Source organism: Daphnia carinata, chromosome 6 (genome assembly GCF_022539665.2).
Source record: "Daphnia carinata strain CSIRO-1 chromosome 6, CSIRO_AGI_Dcar_HiC_V3, whole genome shotgun sequence".
NCBI lineage: Eukaryota > Metazoa > Arthropoda > Branchiopoda > Diplostraca > Daphniidae > Daphnia > Daphnia carinata.
This window is the reverse complement of record NC_081336.1, coordinates 7,306,080-7,323,939: the sequence shown is the minus strand read 5'-3', so window position 1 is coordinate 7,323,939 and position 17,860 is coordinate 7,306,080. Positions and strand designations below refer to the sequence as shown.

At 39.6% G+C, this 17,860-nt stretch overlaps 8 protein-coding genes and 1 non-coding gene across 11 annotated transcripts; 6 read left to right on the top strand and 3 right to left on the bottom strand.

The window, feature by feature from the left end:
- Positions 1-806: 806 nt before the first annotated feature.
- LOC130702059 (histone H2B.1/H2B.2-like) lies at positions 807-1,250 on the bottom strand. Its single transcript, XM_057523730.2, has one exon. It carries the CDS (start codon positions 1,248-1,250, stop codon positions 879-881), a length of 372 nt encoding a protein of 123 aa, XP_057379713.1. The 3' UTR covers positions 807-878.
- Positions 1,251-1,587: 337 nt separating this feature from the next.
- Positions 1,588-2,018, top strand: LOC130702057 (histone H2A). The gene has a single exon (XM_057523729.2). The coding sequence runs from the start codon at positions 1,638-1,640 to the stop codon at positions 2,016-2,018; it is 381 nt and encodes a 126-aa protein (XP_057379712.1). The 5' UTR covers positions 1,588-1,637.
- A 488-nt stretch (positions 2,019-2,506) lies between these two features.
- Positions 2,507-3,187, top strand: LOC130702064 (acyl-CoA-binding protein homolog). The gene is made up of 3 exons (XM_057523736.2): positions 2,507-2,642; positions 2,731-2,845; positions 2,912-3,187. The coding sequence occupies exons 1-3, from the start codon at positions 2,628-2,630 to the stop codon at positions 3,046-3,048; spliced, it is 267 nt and encodes an 88-aa protein (XP_057379719.1). The 5' UTR covers positions 2,507-2,627; the 3' UTR covers positions 3,049-3,187.
- A 421-nt stretch (positions 3,188-3,608) lies between these two features.
- Positions 3,609-7,809, top strand: LOC130702035 (ubiquitin carboxyl-terminal hydrolase 15-like). 2 transcript variants are annotated; one of them, XM_057523701.2, is made up of 16 exons: positions 3,609-3,750; positions 3,982-4,084; positions 4,148-4,275; positions 4,354-4,481; positions 4,561-4,687; positions 4,750-4,960; positions 5,028-5,054; positions 5,120-5,222; positions 5,280-5,453; positions 5,523-5,681; positions 5,758-6,161; positions 6,253-6,728; positions 6,789-6,978; positions 7,035-7,288; positions 7,361-7,449; positions 7,524-7,809. In XM_057523701.2, the coding sequence occupies exons 2-16, from the start codon at positions 3,984-3,986 to the stop codon at positions 7,680-7,682; spliced, it is 2,730 nt and encodes a 909-aa protein (XP_057379684.1). In that variant the 5' UTR covers positions 3,609-3,750; positions 3,982-3,983; the 3' UTR covers positions 7,683-7,809. The 2 variants fall into 2 exon arrangements, with proteins under 2 accessions (XP_057379684.1, XP_057379685.1); XM_057523702.2 differs by lacking the exon at positions 5,028-5,054.
- Positions 7,810-8,427: 618 nt separating this feature from the next.
- Positions 8,428-8,503, bottom strand: LOC130702640 (small nucleolar RNA Me28S-Am982). The gene has a single exon (XR_009004387.1). It is a non-coding gene; the product is annotated as a small nucleolar RNA Me28S-Am982 (small nucleolar RNA).
- A 143-nt stretch (positions 8,504-8,646) lies between these two features.
- Positions 8,647-9,805, bottom strand: LOC130702063 (large ribosomal subunit protein P2-like). Its single transcript, XM_057523735.2, has 4 exons — positions 9,722-9,805; positions 8,996-9,171; positions 8,846-8,935; positions 8,647-8,788 (listed from the first exon to the last, which is right to left on the bottom strand). The coding sequence occupies exons 2-4, from the start codon at positions 9,165-9,167 to the stop codon at positions 8,709-8,711; spliced, it is 342 nt and encodes a 113-aa protein (XP_057379718.1). The 5' UTR covers positions 9,168-9,171; positions 9,722-9,805; the 3' UTR covers positions 8,647-8,708.
- Positions 9,806-9,988: 183 nt separating this feature from the next.
- LOC130702049 (lysophospholipase D GDPD1-like) lies at positions 9,989-11,522 on the top strand. Its single transcript, XM_057523720.2, has 5 exons — positions 9,989-10,365; positions 10,432-10,613; positions 10,679-10,899; positions 10,965-11,198; positions 11,266-11,522. The coding sequence occupies exons 1-5, from the start codon at positions 10,190-10,192 to the stop codon at positions 11,386-11,388; spliced, it is 936 nt and encodes a 311-aa protein (XP_057379703.1). The 5' UTR covers positions 9,989-10,189; the 3' UTR covers positions 11,389-11,522.
- A 150-nt stretch (positions 11,523-11,672) lies between these two features.
- LOC130702041 (b(0,+)-type amino acid transporter 1-like) lies at positions 11,673-14,721 on the top strand. 2 transcript variants are annotated; one of them, XR_009004210.1, is made up of 14 exons: positions 11,673-11,839; positions 11,902-12,012; positions 12,070-12,171; positions 12,252-12,419; positions 12,482-12,587; positions 12,659-12,792; positions 12,859-12,958; positions 13,021-13,189; positions 13,269-13,372; positions 13,440-13,536; positions 13,609-13,758; positions 13,829-13,997; positions 14,064-14,190; positions 14,252-14,721. XR_009004210.1 is itself a non-coding variant. In XM_057523709.1 (13 exons), the coding sequence occupies exons 1-13, from the start codon at positions 11,797-11,799 to the stop codon at positions 14,129-14,131; spliced, it is 1,521 nt and encodes a 506-aa protein (XP_057379692.1). In that variant the 5' UTR covers positions 11,673-11,796; the 3' UTR covers positions 14,132-14,721. The 2 variants fall into 2 exon arrangements, 1 of the variants encoding a protein (XP_057379692.1); XM_057523709.1 differs by having other exon boundaries at positions 14,064-14,721.
- A 701-nt stretch (positions 14,722-15,422) lies between these two features.
- Positions 15,423-17,614, top strand: LOC130702051 (uncharacterized). The gene is made up of 3 exons (XM_057523723.2): positions 15,423-15,904; positions 16,742-17,074; positions 17,136-17,614. The coding sequence occupies exons 1-3, from the start codon at positions 15,743-15,745 to the stop codon at positions 17,418-17,420; spliced, it is 780 nt and encodes a 259-aa protein (XP_057379706.1). The 5' UTR covers positions 15,423-15,742; the 3' UTR covers positions 17,421-17,614.
- Positions 17,615-17,860: the final 246 nt, after the last annotated feature.

Genomic DNA, 17,860 nt, shown 5'->3' with positions numbered 1-17,860 from the left:
AATTTCGAGCATTATGGTGTTATTAAACGATCAATTGCCTTATACAAAAGGAATTTCATTTACTAGGATCTTGGAAAGCTGTGTAAATGAATGCTCTTACTAAATCTGACGGATTTCGCATACCACATCTGCAGATACATTTATTTGAAAGAGTGGCAGCTTACCTAGATTCCTGGTAGGCTTACACTGTTCCCACGGGAAAGAGCATTTGAGAATAATTTGGGTGTCATAAGTTTTAAATTATAGTCATTATGTAATGTTCATATAAAATTTTGTTTGCCCCTTGGCAATGTTGATCATTTGCACCTTTTGTTTTTGTCACTGGATTTTTGTGCCCTTCCTCCCTGTTTTATTTTCTTCAGAATCGTTGACCTTGAATCGCCTTGCATTGGGTTGTCATTCCACAGCAACTCCCTGCGGAATGGAACGCACAAATTTGTCCTCTCCCCTTCCACCCTTGTGGTTTTCCACGTGGCTTATTCCATTTCATACCGTCAGTTGGTGAAAGTGCTTTTACCTGAGTTCTACATGTGATACATTTTGTCGAATTTCTTTCTATCTGCCGACAATTGAATTGGAGATTCTACCCCATTTACTTTGGACCAACAGTGAAAGACCCATAGTACATACACCTAAACTCGGTAAGTAACGATAGAAATTCATCTTTTAATCAGTATAATTTAGGCTGTTGAAATGGTCGCTCGTCATACCACTTCATCCAATCTGCAGTTGATTTCCTATCCGATTGAAAACAGTCTCACCAAAATCATAGCAGAAACTGGTCGGCTTAACAATGGGCAGTTGCATGTTCTAGTTCTCAAATATGTTGGTGGCCCTGAAAAGGGCCGTTTAGTCTCAGAATTACCAAGTGAAAAGATCTACTTGGTACTAGTGTACTTGGTCACAGCTTTTGTGCCTTCAGACACAGCGTGCTTGGCCAATTCTCCCGGTAACAGTAAACGGACAGCCGTTTGAATTTCGCGACTCGTGATGGTAGATCTCTTGTTGTAGTGAGCCAAACGGGAAGACTCTCCGGCGATGCGCTCGAAAATGTCGTTGACAAAGCTGTTCATGATCGTCATGGCTTTGGAGGAGATGCCAGTGTCGGGATGGACCTGCTTCAAAACTTTGTAGATGTAAATGGCGTAGCTTTCCTTCCTCTTGCGCTTCTTCTTCTTGTCTCCTTTGACAATGTTCTTTTGAGCTTTGCCAGCCCTTTTCGCTGCTTTTCCACTAACCTTTGGGGGCATTTTTCAAATGTGAGTTTGCTACGAAGTTTCAAACTACGAATGATGCAGTAATGACGTGAAGTCTTTTGGCTGTATTTGTATCAGGGGTCCCATGCCCATCTACCTGAAGGTAGCCAATTTCCTATAGCTAGGGCCAATGACAGTAGCTGATTGTTCGGCAAAAGAGACCAATAGGGAACTTTCTCTTGGGAACAGGAAAGCAGTGTACCATATTCTTTGTTTAAAAAAAGTAGGAACCTTTGGAAGAAGGTAGCTCATTGGCTAAAATGATTTACCTATGGTTTTCGTTTTCCGTCCAGATGGGTATATAACCCGAATTTTCACAAATCCTAGTACGTTCAGTTTCCTTTGTAGTAGGAATCAATTCAACTCTCTACCTAACTCAACATGTCTGGTCGCGGCAAAGGTGGTAAAGTCAAGGGAAAGTCAAAGACCCGTTCGAGCAGGGCCGGACTCCAGTTCCCCGTCGGTCGTATCCATCGTATGCTCCGTAAAGGATCGTACGCTGAGCGTGTCGGTGCCGGTGCCCCCGTGTACTTGGCCGCCGTCATGGAGTATTTGGCCGCTGAGGTTCTTGAGTTGGCTGGAAACGCAGCTCGTGACAACAAGAAGACGCGTATCATCCCTCGCCATTTGCAGTTGGCCATCCGTAACGACGAAGAGTTGAACAAACTTCTCTCCGGAGTTACCATCGCTCAAGGTGGTGTCTTGCCCAACATCCAGGCCGTCTTGTTGCCCAAGAAGACCGACAAGCCCGCTAAAGCTTAATTCGTTCGTTATTTAATTGTTAACAAACGGCCCTTTTCAGGGCCACCATCTTTTATGGAAATGACGATTTGCTGCGATATATTTAACACAATTCAGCTGCGCTCTTTTAGCATTTCGTTGTTGTCTTGCCCTGTTTTAGATGTTTCAATTTTTAAATTCTATTTTTTGAGGAGAATTATAGCTATGCGCAGAGAGCCGTCACCTCTTTTGACCTTACCTCTTGAACTGAAAGCTTCTTCTATCCATTTATTGTGTTTTACAGAAGTTTTTCATTACCTTTTTGTCATAAATTCTTGGATTGATTGAGCGTGTGAAAGGGGTTAGCGCATCACATGAATAGTACTTCAAAAAATTTTGTCTTCGAAATAGCCGACTGTAATGTGATTCTAAAAGAGGAGTACCAGACTGGGTTGGAATCAGTCAAGCAAAAGAGACTAAAATATTATGACTTGTCATTCGATGACGATTCGATAAGGACGCTAAAAACAAAATCAAACTCCGCTTAGGAAGACCTTGGTAGTCTAAAATAAACCTTTGAGGTCTTCGATTGGCGTGCATTTCAGACGCCATTACAGCCACATCGTTACTTCTTCGCTCAACGCACACATTATGTCTCTGGATCAAGTAAGCCTAACAAATAATTTAATTTTTCCTTTATTTTACGGTTTTCAAAAATTAGTGTTATTTGTTTTCATATTAACTATCTGTTCAGAAATTTCTTAAGGCTGCAGATGATATTAAGACATTGTCTGCCACGCCAACAAACGATGAATTGAAAGACCTTTATGCGCTGTTCAAACAAGCCACTGTTGGGGATGTTAACGTTGGTGAGTATGAATTGTCGAATTTCCCTAATACGCTTCCACCTACATAAGCATATTTTCATAACGTAGCTCGACCCGGTATGTTGGACTTGAAGGGAAAAGCTAAGTGGGATTCTTGGGAATCGAAGAAAGGTATGTCCTCGGATGCTGCCAAGGAAGCCTATATATCCAAATCAGCTGAGTTGGTGGCAAAGTATATCGCGTGATTCGCATCTTCTTATCGTAATCCTCCATGGTAGTCTGCCCGTGGTAATTTGCCTTTGCCAGGCAGCTCGATTTTCTTAATTTCAACATTATTTTAATGTCAATGTTGAACAATACTAAATTTGATGGTACAGAAGTATACGTAACGCCATTTGACCTATTTTAATTTTATTTCGGTAATTTCATTGGGACCCTGCTCTGCCACTTAGAAACCGAACTTTAAACATTTTTGCTTTTTCTTAGTCCTTTTCGCAACCACTTCCAATTTGAATAATTCATCAACCATTGATTCCAAGTCAAAAATAAATTTCATTTGTACAACCTGGTAAAATTTAAATCCAAACCATGTATTACTATAACAGAAAAAAATCGGGCGTATATGGAAGCCCCAATACCTTCCGGTAGTAAGCTAAGTTTTAGGTATTGTGGGCAAGTTTTACCTACACTGTATAGTAGTCCCTAACCCAATGACATCTATGGGGCAAGAAGCAAGTATTGTCGAACAGCTTGAGCTCCCACGAGATGGCGGCTGCAAAAGCAGTGCATAACGGATTTCTTTTCTAGAGGGAATAAGGTTAAACGCCGGTTGGTGGTTAGTCGGTCTCTTGTATACAGACATAATCACATAACATTTCTGACATTGCGTTATCCGTAAAGGTTGTGATTGTATATTGGTGCAGCTGTGTACTGGAAAGGATAAGTTGGTGAGTAAATATAGATTTCTGGTCGGAAGTCAGTGCTTCGCATTGGCCTCGGAATGCATGTCAAAGCCCAAACATTCTTAAGATTTCTAACTGTTCTTTTTTCTTTTTAATGTTTAAATAATAACTAATTATTAATTTTTTGAAAATTGGTAGCTTAACTATCTCGTAGACATACATAGCTCTAGAATAGCTAACATGTAAAAATGTTAAGTTTAGCACTTTTTTAAACAGATATGGCTGAAGGAACTACTACTGCAGGACTATCGGATAGTACCAGTGAATATAGTCAGATCAAAGATTTGATAGATCAACCCCTGAGTGATGGCGACACATGGTATGAGATAAGAGTAAATTGAATCTGTGATGCATAATTTACGATTGTTATAATATCTTTCAGGTATCTTATTGATGTTCACTGGTTCAATTCATGGAAGAAATATGTTGGATGGGATAAATGGGACTCTAGCCATGTAGGTGATCCTACTTGTCATCCAGGAAATATTGATGTTTCAGCTCTCTTGAAAGGTTGTTACAAAAAATGTTTTAAAAGTTTATCAGTTCATTTAAATATCTGACATCTTTTTAAAATTATTATTATTACAGAAAATACTACAGAATTAAAAGAACATTTGACAGAAGACATTGATTTTGCATTGGTACCTGAACCAGTCTGGAACTTGCTTGTTAAATGGTACCAACTTGCTCCGGGACAGGAACCTATAGCCCGAAAGGTTTTGTATTTTCCTTTTTTTCTTTTTGGGTTAATCTAATACCTTACATGAATTTTTGTCTGCCCTCTTCTATTTTTAGGTAGTAGACCATGGTATGCTAACCAGTTACCTACGGGTCGAAATTTATTTGACGGAGCTTAAATTGGCTAAATACCCTGAGACTGAGAAAACATATGTGAAGAAATTCAGCAAACGAGATACACTAGGTAAAATAACAAAAGCTTTTCCAATATCAGTTGACTAATACTAAAACATTTCTTTTTGCCAGAAACTGTCGAAAAAGTTTTACGTGACGTATTTGAAATTCCTGAAAATAGCAACATACATCTGTGGACGAAATCAAGCAACCAAACTTATGAAGAATTACCAATGAAAAAGCAATCAATTCAGGAACTTAGTTTAATGACAAACCAAACATTAGTGGCTGAAGTACAAAACGAGGATGGAACATGGCCGCGAAAGACATCATATTCAAAACGGTAGTCTGATAATTCTTTGGTTCCAAATTGTATTTCATGAATTGTTTCCATACTTTGTCTTTTGCAGGTCAGCAGGGGCATCCTATTCATCACTGTAAGAACTTAAGTTCACATTGTTTTGCCTTTAAACAAAGCTTACCGTTCCGTTGAATTTTTCAGTCGCCATTATGATGGGGATTCTTCATCTTCCCGTTCCGTTCAACCAGGCCTTTGTGGACTGAACAACTTGGGCAACACTTGCTTTATGAATAGTGTGTTGCAAGTAGGTCAAACCATTCATAAACTGAATTAAACTTATTAGTACTAACTGACGTTTTAGTGTATGTCAAATACTCCACCCATTCAACGGTACTTCTTGGAAGAACGACATTGGGCTGAATTGAACAAGGAGAATCCTCTAGGCAATCAAGGTGAAATAGCAAAAGCTTTCGCCGAACTCTTAAAAGCAATGTGGTCTGGCCAACACCATGCATTCCCTCCGAGGGCATTCAAGGTATCTTATTAACTTAAATCGAAAAACTAGCTTTAATTTATGTATGAACACATTGATAAATTGGATTAGTTGCAAGTCGGTAGATTTGCTCCGCAATTTTCAGGATACCAGCAGCATGACTCACAAGAATTACTAACCTTTCTTCTGGATGGCTTGCACGAAGATTTGAATCGGATTTCGAAGAAGCCTTACATTGAACTCAAGGACGCTGACGGACGTTCAGATGCGGTAGCTTATTGTTTCTCATGGTACCGTTCGTTTACCTTCAACTCGTTTGTCTTCAACACTTGACTTTCTTTTTCAGGAAGTGGCTCGTGAAGGCTGGGAAAATTACCGTAAGCGAAATGATTCCGTCATTGTGGATCTCTTTCATGGATTATTGAAATCAACCTTGGTCTGCCCGGAGTGCAACAAAGTCTCGGTTACCTTTGACCCGACTTGTTATCTCTCGCTTCCAATGCCGGTCAAGAAGGAAAGATCAATCGAGTTGTATCTGGCACGCGTAGACCCTGAGCAGAAGGCTATGCGCTATCGAGTGATAGTACCAAAAATGGGTACGATCCTTGACTTGACTGAAGCTTTATCTAAACTCTGTGGAATCCCAGCCGATCACCTGATAGTGGCTGATGTCCATCAGCATAAATTTCATCAAGTCTTTACGAACGAAAGCAGCATTTCTCAAATCAGCGAACGTGATGTCATATATGTGTGAGTTTTATTACCGCCATAGATCTACCGTATTGTCGGCAAGTTCATACTCGTATTTACGTCCCAAATTTGTATATTTTTAACCATTTAGGTATGAGCTACCGGAAAGGCTTGGGACACCAGGCACGTGTTGTTTAGGTGTGTACCTAAAAGAAGTAAAGACTAGAAACAATTACGGCTATGGTAGCATGTTCGGTGTTCCCTTCATCCTTCAAGTGCCTCGTGAAGGGATGGATCATGATCACCTATACCAATGCATAGTGACACGTATGAAACGTTGTCTAAAAGCATCAAATGATCAGGAACTGGCAGGACCATCGTCATCTGATGTTATCACGGATATATCGTCCACAAATCAAAACGTGTGTGAGAATGAGATGGACACCGAAGACGCTGACATGTCGCTCGAGAACGGCAACGAACTGCCATCTATGGAGATCAATGGAATTGATTCTGCTGCAAAGACGTCACAATCTAAACAGCTTTTTTCCATGGATTTGGTCAACTTGAGCGGAAATTCGAGTCTTGGCAAAATAAAGGAAAATGGAAAACCAATTACCCTTGCCAGTAAGTTCGATATTTCTAATTCGTAATGTTGCTTATGTTAAAACGGATTTAACTCTACAGCAAAAAGTTTCGTGTCCTGCGAATGGGACCCGGCTATTAAAGAAGTAAGCTACGATGCCGAAGCTGCCGAAGAATACACCGAAGACGCGTCGTCACAGCAAAGGGTAAATGTGAAAAAGCAAGTTCTTCAGCTAAAGGAATGCCTTGAAGTCTTTACCTCTGTTGAACGATTGGGAGCTGATGATGCCTGGTATTATGTTTTCCTTATTGGTTGTTGCAAGTTTCTAAAATTTTTTATAACTTTAGGTATTGTCCTACCTGTAAAAAGCATGTAAGAGCAACCAAGAAATTCGATTTGTGGTCGCTACCTGAAGTACTCGTCATCCACTTAAAACGTTTTTCGTACACGCGGTCTCTAAGAGACAAGCTTGATACACTGGTAGAATTCCCTATCCGTGGATTAAATATGGCCCCTTATATAATTGATCCCAATCCAACGGATGCCGTTTATGACTTAATCGGGGTCTGTAATCATTATGGAGGACTTGGCGGTGGCCACTGTAAGCGAAACTTAAAGTGGTTCAATTTGGAAATCGACGTCGTAATTTGTTTTAACTATTGTTTGTTTTCAGATACTGCCTATGCGAAGAACAAGGATGATAATTGTTGGTATTATTTCGATGATAGCAGTGTCTCCGAAGCAAGCGAGGAGTCTGTTTGTGTAAGTCAAATATTATGTTTTATGTATTACATATTATTTTTATATTAAGGACTGTTAATCATTTATTTCAATAGTCGAAAGCGGCATATGTTTTGTTTTACATACGGCGTAACCAAAACGGGAGATGGATTGAAAATGTCAGGCCGGCAAAGTCTTCCCCAGCACCCGTCCACAAGCCGCACGCGAAGCGAAATTCCGCGAATGATAGCGAAGAAGAAATGGATTCGAGTTGATTGAGCGTTTTCACCGGATCGTTGCGCCGCTTTCAGTGCTAGTCCTTTACTCGTGCTGTGCTTTGTACAGAGCTTTCGGGAATGAACTTTGTTGGATATTTGGTGTTTACTACACATTACTATTCAATTTCGATTATTTTGTCCAGTAATTTATTTGGACAGGTGGTATTGAATAGTAAAAATGGTATGTAAAATTTTTCTTGCAACTAATTGTTTGAAATTTTTAAATTTATTTTTAGATAAACTTAACAGTTAATCAAAAGTAACTTTGTTGGAAAAATGTTTGCAATGGTGAGTTTCAGAATGGTAGGTGTATCATTATATAAAATTTTGTTGTGTGATTGAAAAGATTGTTGCTAACGTAAATATGCATTTGCTTTTATTTTATTATTTTACTAAATTGTAGAATATTTTACAGGTTTCAACGAAGAAATAATCGTTTCCACGGTACGGGTAGTTTCATCCAGCTGGGTACCAAAAGTAATCTGGAAAGCAAAAAATGAGTGTCATTGCAATGTCCAAAAATTTAAAATTTATAAATTAATGAAAAATTTCAGTAAAGTAATCTATCTATCAGCATTTTCAGTCGAAAGATGGTGTAAAGAGTTCATCACTCAACAAGAAGTGCATAATTGTAAGTATAGTTAGTTACCTGTAAATGTATGTGAAGGATTGGAATCAGCAATACCTGAAGAAAGAGATAAGATTAGAACCAATGTTAACAAGACAAACAACTGCACTTAGAAAGATCCATCAGGTAAAAACAATATCCATCACAAAGTCTCAGTCGAAAGATGGTGAAAAGTAATTCATCACAAAAATATTCAAAGCAAGCTACTTAAAGATTAATCACCTCAATTGTGTAGTTCCATAATATTTGTCGAGGAGTCTTAAAAGCAAGCCAACTGCACCTAAACCTACACTATTACTAAAGGGTATTAATCATCTGCTAAAAATAAGATCATTGACATTTCAAAATGTATTTCCCACAGCCGTTAAACAGTTAGAAATACTGAAATGAAGGGCTTAGTCGAAGAGACCGAAACCCATGTCATCATCCTCTTCTTCGGATTCCTCCTTTTTCTTCTCTTCCTTCTTCTCCTCAGCTAGAACAAATAATATATTATTTACTATTCAAGAAGTTGTCAATCAAAAATCCTTACCCTTGGCGGGAGCAGCACCACCAGCCGGAGCGGCGGCGGCAGCAGCAGGGGCACCACCACCAGCTGGCATAGATGCAAGCTTGGTTTGGCCTGTAGAAGAATTTCAAAAACTTAAGTAGAGACAAAGGGAAATTGCAACAACTTTCTCACCTTCAGCAATCAAGGTCTGGAGGTCCTTTCCCTTGAGCTCAGCGATGACTTTCTTGAGCTTGTCAGCTTCAGCCTCAATACCAACAGAGCTGAGGATCTTTTCGATGTTTTCAGCAGTAGGGGCTTCATTGCCTCCCAAAGCAGCGAGCAGGTAAGCGGCGACGTAACGCATTTTTCTGAGTAAATAATCCTACTGGTTAGGATAATTAGGATAGTTTTACTAACGGCTAAGCCTATCATATACCATCAGACAGTACGAATACATGAACTTCCATAGGACCGAAGTCCTCAAGCCATTTACTATCATCATTAATGACTGAACTTAACGCTTAAACTAGAAAAACCATCAATTCTAATTTAAAATTAAATAGCAGTCAGGATTACAATTTCGCGACTCAGGAATTGGATCCGTGTTTTTCATCATATTTTCAGATGAAATACTTTTTTCTCATCACCGTCACGTGACTGTATAAACTGAGTTTACCCAAATAACAGTTATAATTGCGTACAATCATGGATGTTTGAGATTTTGAAGGATAAAGTTGTGACAGCTATGGACGAGCCAATTCTGACTTTTACCGCCACTTATTTAGTAGTGGCACATTTCTACTAAAACATTTAGCGAATTCAACATCAAAATATAAATTCCATGATATTTAAATGCATTCGATTCATTAAACATAAGTATAGTGTCTAAATTTAAAAAGCAAGATCAAAATTACTCACAAGTCTTGAAGACACGAAACGTGCAATCCGCTACAATGAAGTTAGATGCGAATGATGGGCGACGAAGTAAAGGAGGGCGCTTCGGTTTGAGTACAGGAAAATGCAGAGCTGCAATTTCAAAAAAAAAAAAAATTTGATTTTCTTAAAACCACAAACAAATTAAAATTCATTGAATATAATTATGTTTTATTATGTACTCAACTATAAGAAGAATGATGTATTCATCATAAAATTAACCAAAAAAACTGGCACTGTGTACTGCATGTCAATAACAGACTCATTGATCTGCTAAGAAAGTGCGGTAAAAATACTGCAGCAAATCTTTCAGAATGACTTAGGTCTCATAGCGCATACTCGAATTTTTCATCGTATCATTCGCGATATGGTAACTTAAATATCAAAGTCCAACTTGTTATAGGATTCTCGAGTTTCTACATCCCTCCAAGTAACGTTCTAGTGATTTCTATTATGGCGTTCCTATCCGTTATTATTGCGAGTCTTAGTTCCTATGCCGTTACCTCGTTGGTGTTACTGCATTACCCAAATCTACTTCACAAGTCCAAAAATTTTAGAAAAATCAAACACATTAGCCATCGGGGTGGTGCTGGAGAAAACTATGAAAACACGTTGACTGCATTTGCTCAGTAATTCTCATTTTACATTTAAATACTTCTGCTTTCAGTGATTATCAGCATAGCTTTACATTTTAGTGCCGTAAATCTCGAGACAGACATGCTAGAAATTGACTGTCATATAACTAGAGATAAACAAGTTGTTGTAGCTCACGATCCTTCACTCCTGCGACTAACTGGGGTTGATGCATTTATAGAAGACCTGGATTACCATGAACTTCCCCTTCTTAAAACCACTCTTAACATAGACTTTGAACCTGGTATCTATTGTTGATAGTGCACTTATGTAGTTTAGGATAAGTTATTTTTTTAAAAACCACCACAGGCAAGCATTTCACTGGATTAGAGGATGAAACCCATCGCAAAATTCCACTCTTAAAACACGTCTTTGAATCTTTTCCTGATGTGGTAATAAATATTGATGTCAAACAAGGAGATGATGAACTGATAGAAGAGATCGGTAAGCTAATTACTGCTCATAAAAGAGAAAGATCAACCATATGGGGAAGTTTCAAAGAGGAATCGAGCCTGAAATGCTACAACCAGGTATTTATTTTGTAACGAGTACCAACAAATTCTTCGTCATTTGTTAACCGAACATTGTGTTTCAGAATCCCGAAGTTGCTCGCTATTTTTCAATAAAAGGAGTGATCAAACTCTACTTATACTTTTTTACGGGTCTTCTCCCTTTTATCCCACTGGCGGAAACTCATCTTGAAATACCTCTCTATTCTGTTAAAGACACCAGTCAGCGAACACGCCGCCAACAAATGTATCTTAGACTTGTGAGATTTTTGATTATACGACCTGCACTTTTTAGGCATCTTAACAAACGAGGAATTCCGGTATTAATATTTTAAATACTTGTTTCATTCTTATGGGTTTTTAAGTCACATAATTGTCTCATTATAGACTTATGCTTGGGTGCTAAACACAGAAAAAGAATTCCAAGTGGCACTTGATGCCGGAGTGAATGGAATCATGACTGACTATCCTACAAAGCTGCGCAACTTTCTCCGCACACAAAACTCTTAATTTATAACAAGAAAAATTACAAGCACAACAGTATTAACATAAAGAGCAAAATCCTTAGTCATTGTTTCCTTTCATCCGTGTTGTGGAAAACTGTAGAGCTTTTCTAAATATAGCACGCGTTTTCTCAGCCGCAACTACCCCGTTTACCGTCATCGCCTGTATTTTCAACAAAATGAGCCCAGGACAAACCCAACGCAGGAAACGATTTGAACTCAATAATACAATGGACGGTGCATTCGTTATAACCGAATCGTGACGAAGCATGTCCGAAATTCAATACTCTCAAAAAGCAGGTAGGAGTACGTGCAAGTGTATCCTTTTAATGTACCTTGGAGAAAAATCACGAAAAGCGCGTTCAGTAGCTCTCGTCACTTCGAACATTGTGCTACTGGATAATTGGAACTAGAAATGGAAAATGCTGCATTCGATTCTTCGGATGAAACATCTAAAGGTAAATTTATTTAAACAAAATTATATTTTGATTTAAACTAATTTTTACACAACCACGTTAAGGCGAATGTTTGGCGGACCGAAAACCCAATCCAGCGGCGGCGGATGGTTTGGAATTGAAACGCAAAGTAGGACTATTCAGCGGGGTAGCACTGATCGTCGGCAACATGATAGGTATTTGATAAGTAAATTAGGCAATAGAAAACTGTAAATAATTCATCGTCGTTTTAGGTTCTGGGATCTTTATTAGTCCCGGCGGAGTTTTGCAAAGATCTGGCTCGGTTGGACTCGCCTTAGTTATGTGGGCGGCATGCGGTCTTTTGGCCATCTTAGGTAGTTTTTAAAACTTTTCTAATAACAATCATTGAATTATTCATACTTTCCACACAAATTTTACTACCTGTAATTCATAGGTTCGCTATCTTACGCTGAACTGGGGACCTTAATCCCTAAATCGGGTGGAGAATATTCTTATTACGTTGACGGACTGAGTCCATTGCATCCATTCTGGGGCCCATTACCCGCTTTCCTTTATTCTTGGATCAGCGTTTTATTATTGCGACCTACTACATTTGCTGTTGGTAAATCACAAAAAAAAAAAAGTCAAAATTGACGTTCTATATTAAAGAATTCATCGCTGTAGGTTGCCTAAGTTGCGCCAGTTACACTGTCTATCCGATTTTGACATCGTTGGGTTTCTGTCTCGACGTCGAAATGGAAGATTTGCTGATCAAAATGACTGCCATCTTGTATGCAAGAAACGGAGCGAAGAAATATTTATCCTTTTCTATTAGCAAACTCTTTTTTCCTACGAAATAAGATATATAGGTTTAATCACAGCTCTCAATTGCTACAGCGTTGACTGGACAATTCGAGTTCAGAATGTGTTCACCGTAGCAAAACTTGTCGCCATCGTCGTACTGATCGGATGCGGAATCTATCAGCTTTCTACCGGTAAGTTCGCCATTTTCATTTTTAAATTGACCCCAAAAATTGAAACATTTTCAAAAATGGTTACAGGAGGAACACAATACCTGGCCCAAGGATTCGAGGGATCGACTACGGAATTTGGAACCCTGGCTACGGCCTTTTACGGAGGACTATGGGCGTATGATGGATGGTATCGAGATCGAGGATGTGTGCTTTTAAGTAGCGTCGTAGATTCAATCGTTTCGTAAAAAGGAATAACCTCAACTTTGTGACCGAAGAGATCAAAAATCCTTACGTCAACTTGCCACGAGCCATCATGATTGGAATTCCTTTGGTGGCAGTCTGCTACCTGTCAGTCAACGTGGCTTACCTCACTGTACTCAGTCCTAAGGCCCTGATAAATTCCGACGCCGTTGCCGTGGTACGTAACTCCAACAAAATCTAGTAGAATATGCATTTAAAATTGTGTACATGCATGTTTTAAAAAATGTTATGGCTAGGAAGTCGGTAATTATCTCCTGGGCCCTGTAGCCTTTTTCATACCTCTAGCAGTGGCCATGTCCACGTTTGGGGGTGTACTCACTGGCGCATTTGCCACCGGAAGGTTTTTAATTCTCCAAACATTTTGCCATGTTTTTCCAACTTGTACATTGGGCATTGACGGTTTGCAGGTTGTGTTTTGCTACAGCAAGGGAAGGCCACATGGTTGATGTCTTGTCCTACGTTCATGTTGAAAGTCGAATTCCCTCACCAGCTCTCATTTTTACGGTAAGTTTTCCCCCATCAAAACGCAAAAACGAAGCTTATTTTACCGTTTTTCATACCACCTGTTTGTAATAGGCAATTATAGCTCTAATACTAGTGGCCTCCAAGAAAATCACTAGTTTGATTGACTTTTTCACGTTCGCCGTCTGGATTTTTTACGTCTTGGCGATGATCGTTTTGCTCATTCTACGCAAAACAAAACCTGATGCTCGAAGACCCTATCGAGTACAAACGAGTAGTTTCCCTATTTTTTCATTGAAAAAAAAATTGATCCTTTTTTTTTAATGGCTATTAGGTTCCATTGTTTGTTCCAATTTTGACGATTGTTATTGGTTCGTACCTCATTGTGGCACCGATCGTGACCGACCCAGCTATTGAGTACCTTTACGTCCTGGGCGTGCTGTTCATTGGCGTCTTAGTTTACATTCCCTTTGTTTACTACAAATGCTCAGTGGGTTTCATGGGTAAATTCTAAACTTCCATTCGGTATCAGTTAACGAAAGAAATTGAGCGTAACGAATGTTTAATAGGACCTGTTACAAGAGTCGTTCAGTTAATACTAAGCGTGGGCCCAACGCTGAAGCCGGCCGCTGACTAGACCTATTGGATTATAAGCAGTGTACTCGTTTATTTTCTGTACCTGTCGTCTGCTACAAGGTGCACTGATTTAACACAGGTACGTCTTCCGAAAATTGAGTGACTTTTCATGTTCCGCTAGGGACACGCGATACCGCATCCAGGACACGGCCGACGTCTTGCAAACGACAACAAAATACATTCAGTTCTACATTGATTTTTTTCCCTTTTCGTTTTAACCGTTTTTCACAAATCCTCTTAGCTGCAGAATGGGAGGCGTAAACGAGCCGGTTACAAAGCAATCCCCTATTTATTTTTTTAGTTTTACGAAGCACAATATATTTTAGAAAAGCTATTTCAATTATTTGAACGATACGTTTTTTACATGCAACTTTTCACAGTGGCAGGAAAACGTAATTCTCGTGTCAAAGAGATGCACGTCAATGCCGTATTTAGCCTTTCGCTTCTTAAGAAGCTCTGCAAAAATGAGGAAAAACATTTGAAATCCAGTTAAGCCTTCTTCGTTGATTTTTACATTTCTTATACGTTCTTCGGAAACTTATTCAGTATGCATACTTACCTCAATTCAATAAACGGATTTTGTTTCGTCGACTTTTTCTTATACGAATACGCCCTTTTGGGTTAGACCCACCTTCTCGTGAGTTTCTATGTCTTTACTACACAGAAGTGCTCGTCTGGCGATTGAGGTAATTATCAAAGAGCAGCCCGTAATTAATTATTAATATCAAATAAGGAAACAGCGTACGTGGAAACTGCCTCGAGAGTTGGAACTTAAAAATGTAACACGCAACTCACTTTTCCCGATAGGTCATGACGAAGAAGGCATGGAAAATTTCCTGGTGCGATAGCAACCTATACCTGCTGGCTTTTATGATGTGTAACGGTAATCCGGTGCGTAGCCGCGTTTCGCAAGGAAAATCAAATGAAAACCTCGATCAGTTATGTTTGCTCCAACCGAAATCTGACTCATCTACGAAACCCGAGAATTCTTCTATTTACTTGAAAAAGAATAACATCTGTCTGACACAGATCCATTGAAGATAATAAAAGAAAACACAAAGAATGATTGAGATTTCATAGAAACAGGAAAACCTATTCAAGAAAAAAAAAGAATTTAACGAACTTAAACTGTTTACAAGTTCATTGTTAAATCGAAAAAAAATGGACGTCTTCACGCAAAGAATATAAAGAAAGATGAATGGCTGCGTTGTCAGTAAAAAAAAATTCGAAGAATCTTTTATTATCTTATGTGACATCTGGCAATGCCAATGTTTCCCTATATAGGTTCCTAAACTTCATCTTTGTGTTCAGTCAGTTGTTGGGCGCCGCCACGTTTGGACGTTCTCTCTCTGTTTCACCTGCTAGTTACATCGTGTTATTTCCGTGTGGCCACGTTACAATATTCAAGCCATTAAAGAACAGCATCGACAACAACAACACAGAAAAGGGGACACACCTGTTCTTGTAGCAAAGCTAAATCCGGCAATGTGGTGACGACACATTTTTTTTTGTTACCGGCATTCTTTTTTACGTCGAAACAGCAGGGTGGAAAAGAGGAGAACAGTGGGTGCGGAAGTGGGGTTGATTGTTTGACGAGACGCAGTAATAGAAAATGAGGCAGCAGGAGCATCAACAACTGAACGAAATGGATAACAACGACCGGAAACGTGGCGAAACGACGTCGCTCGACGCTACGCATCAACACAAAGCTCCCGTCAAGGGACGGTGCAACAACGATCCTCTACCGCTACCTCATTGCGATTTAAATTTGAAGGTACATCTCACTTCATTTTCTAGTTAGATAGTGTCAATATTTTTCTGCTATTTCGTGCCCCAGTTTTTAAAAAAAAAAAAAAGGAAATCTCATTCGTTATCTAACCTGGCGTTACCTGCAATCTTAAACAAGCTTGTCGAAATTGCCCATTTTAGTTTGGCTGATAGCCGAGTAGTTTACCTTCTTTATCAGTACTTATCGTGAGTGTACACTCACCAAACAAGTTCATTGTCGACAAAAGTTCCTGCATTTCAGGTGTATCGTTCCAGTGGTCTGTGGTTTTTCATCCTTTCTCCTGGACCATAATATAGACACGTATAGATTCTCTACCTATGTGTGTGTGTGTGTGTGTGTAACGCTTCCGGCGCTACACCATCTGACGCCCCGTTCCGCTTCGGGGATCCTCTTCTATTCTTTTGTTTGTCGCTCTGCGTGAGTGTGTAACAGACACATGTACGTTTTTTCTGTATTAGGGATTTCATTTTTTGTCTTTTTCAGCCGTGGGAAGTAATTATTTTACTCCCTTAAATGGCGATCATAACGATTGGATATACAAAGCGCTAATCAATTGATTCACTAGTAGGCTTTTGTTAAACAACCTTCACCAATTTCCTTTTTTTTTTCTCCCAATATTGGCGTGACGAAAAAAAATGTCGGTATATAGTTATCGTGTGAAACGATTCAACATAAAAAATTTATGTTCCGTAACTCGGGAAAGAAAAAGCCTTTTGGTTTCTAAATCGAGTCGAAGATTTCTAACTATCGTTTTTGTTTTCCCACAAACGTTCTACACTATTGCGCAACAAACTTAACGTGGCTATTGTTCTGAATGTGCAGTTTGCAGAAGATACGAATAGGATCGACGAGCGAGCCTCGCCCACATCCATGTCGATTGAAAGTAGCCAAGAAACGGTCCGACTTCCGGCCACTTTCGGAGTGAAATTCTTGGGCAAACGAGAAGCGAGAGGACTTTGGGGTATCAAATACACACGGAAACCTGTCGACGAAATGGTAACACAGGCCAAATCCCTGAAACCGGGCACATCACTGCCTCATCTTCACTTCAAAGTCGACTCGACTGGTGTTACTGTCAGCGAGATGCCCGACAACCGTTCACGCGATTTCGAAACTGGCTTCTACCCTGTGGATATCATTTCCTACGGCGTCCAGGTGCGTTAATCGATAGTGATAACGCTTACATATGGCTTAATTTGTTGGTTTTTTAAAAAAGGATGTTGTCTACACGAGAGTGTTTTCGATGATCGTCGTTCGGGATACGACGGCCATCTCTCCTTCGGTGCTAATGGGCGGCACAGCGGCTCCGTTCGAATGCTACGCCTATGTCTGCGACAGCCGCCAAAGTGCCAGGACGCTGACAATCGCCTTGGCGACGGCCTTTCAAGAATTCAGCAAGACTGTCCGGAATCAAAAGACGAAGCACAAACGCATCGCCATCGACTTACGCACGCCAGAGCAAATGGCCGCCGAATGCGAGGATCAAGAAACAGAAGCGTAAAACTTTTTTTTCCCCTCATCATTTTATCTTTTAATTGCTCTCTCCCCCCCCCCCTCCTTTTTTGTTTCTTTCGCGTGTGACTTTTTTAACGTTTCTCCCAAATTCCTCCGGTGTAGAATTTTATTTGATTATTCGGTGTAATTTTGGAGAATTATACTGTAGGAGAAGTTTGTTCATAAATAGTTTAGTATTTACGAATTCCCATTCTTCTGGGTAAACAAACCAGGCAGTCCGTTTGATCGACACATGACGAGGTGCGCCTGTTCCACGATGGATGAGAATGCGCAATAGCAGGTGGTTTCTGTTCCAGTCTAATTGTTATCACCAATCACCGTTCGTTAAGTAAAAAAATAAGGAGTTGACATTAGTCGTGATCTAGATCTGCAAGAAGTAAGAAACGAAAAGAAAACTACGTTAAAAATTCCGCAATCAAGCGAAGG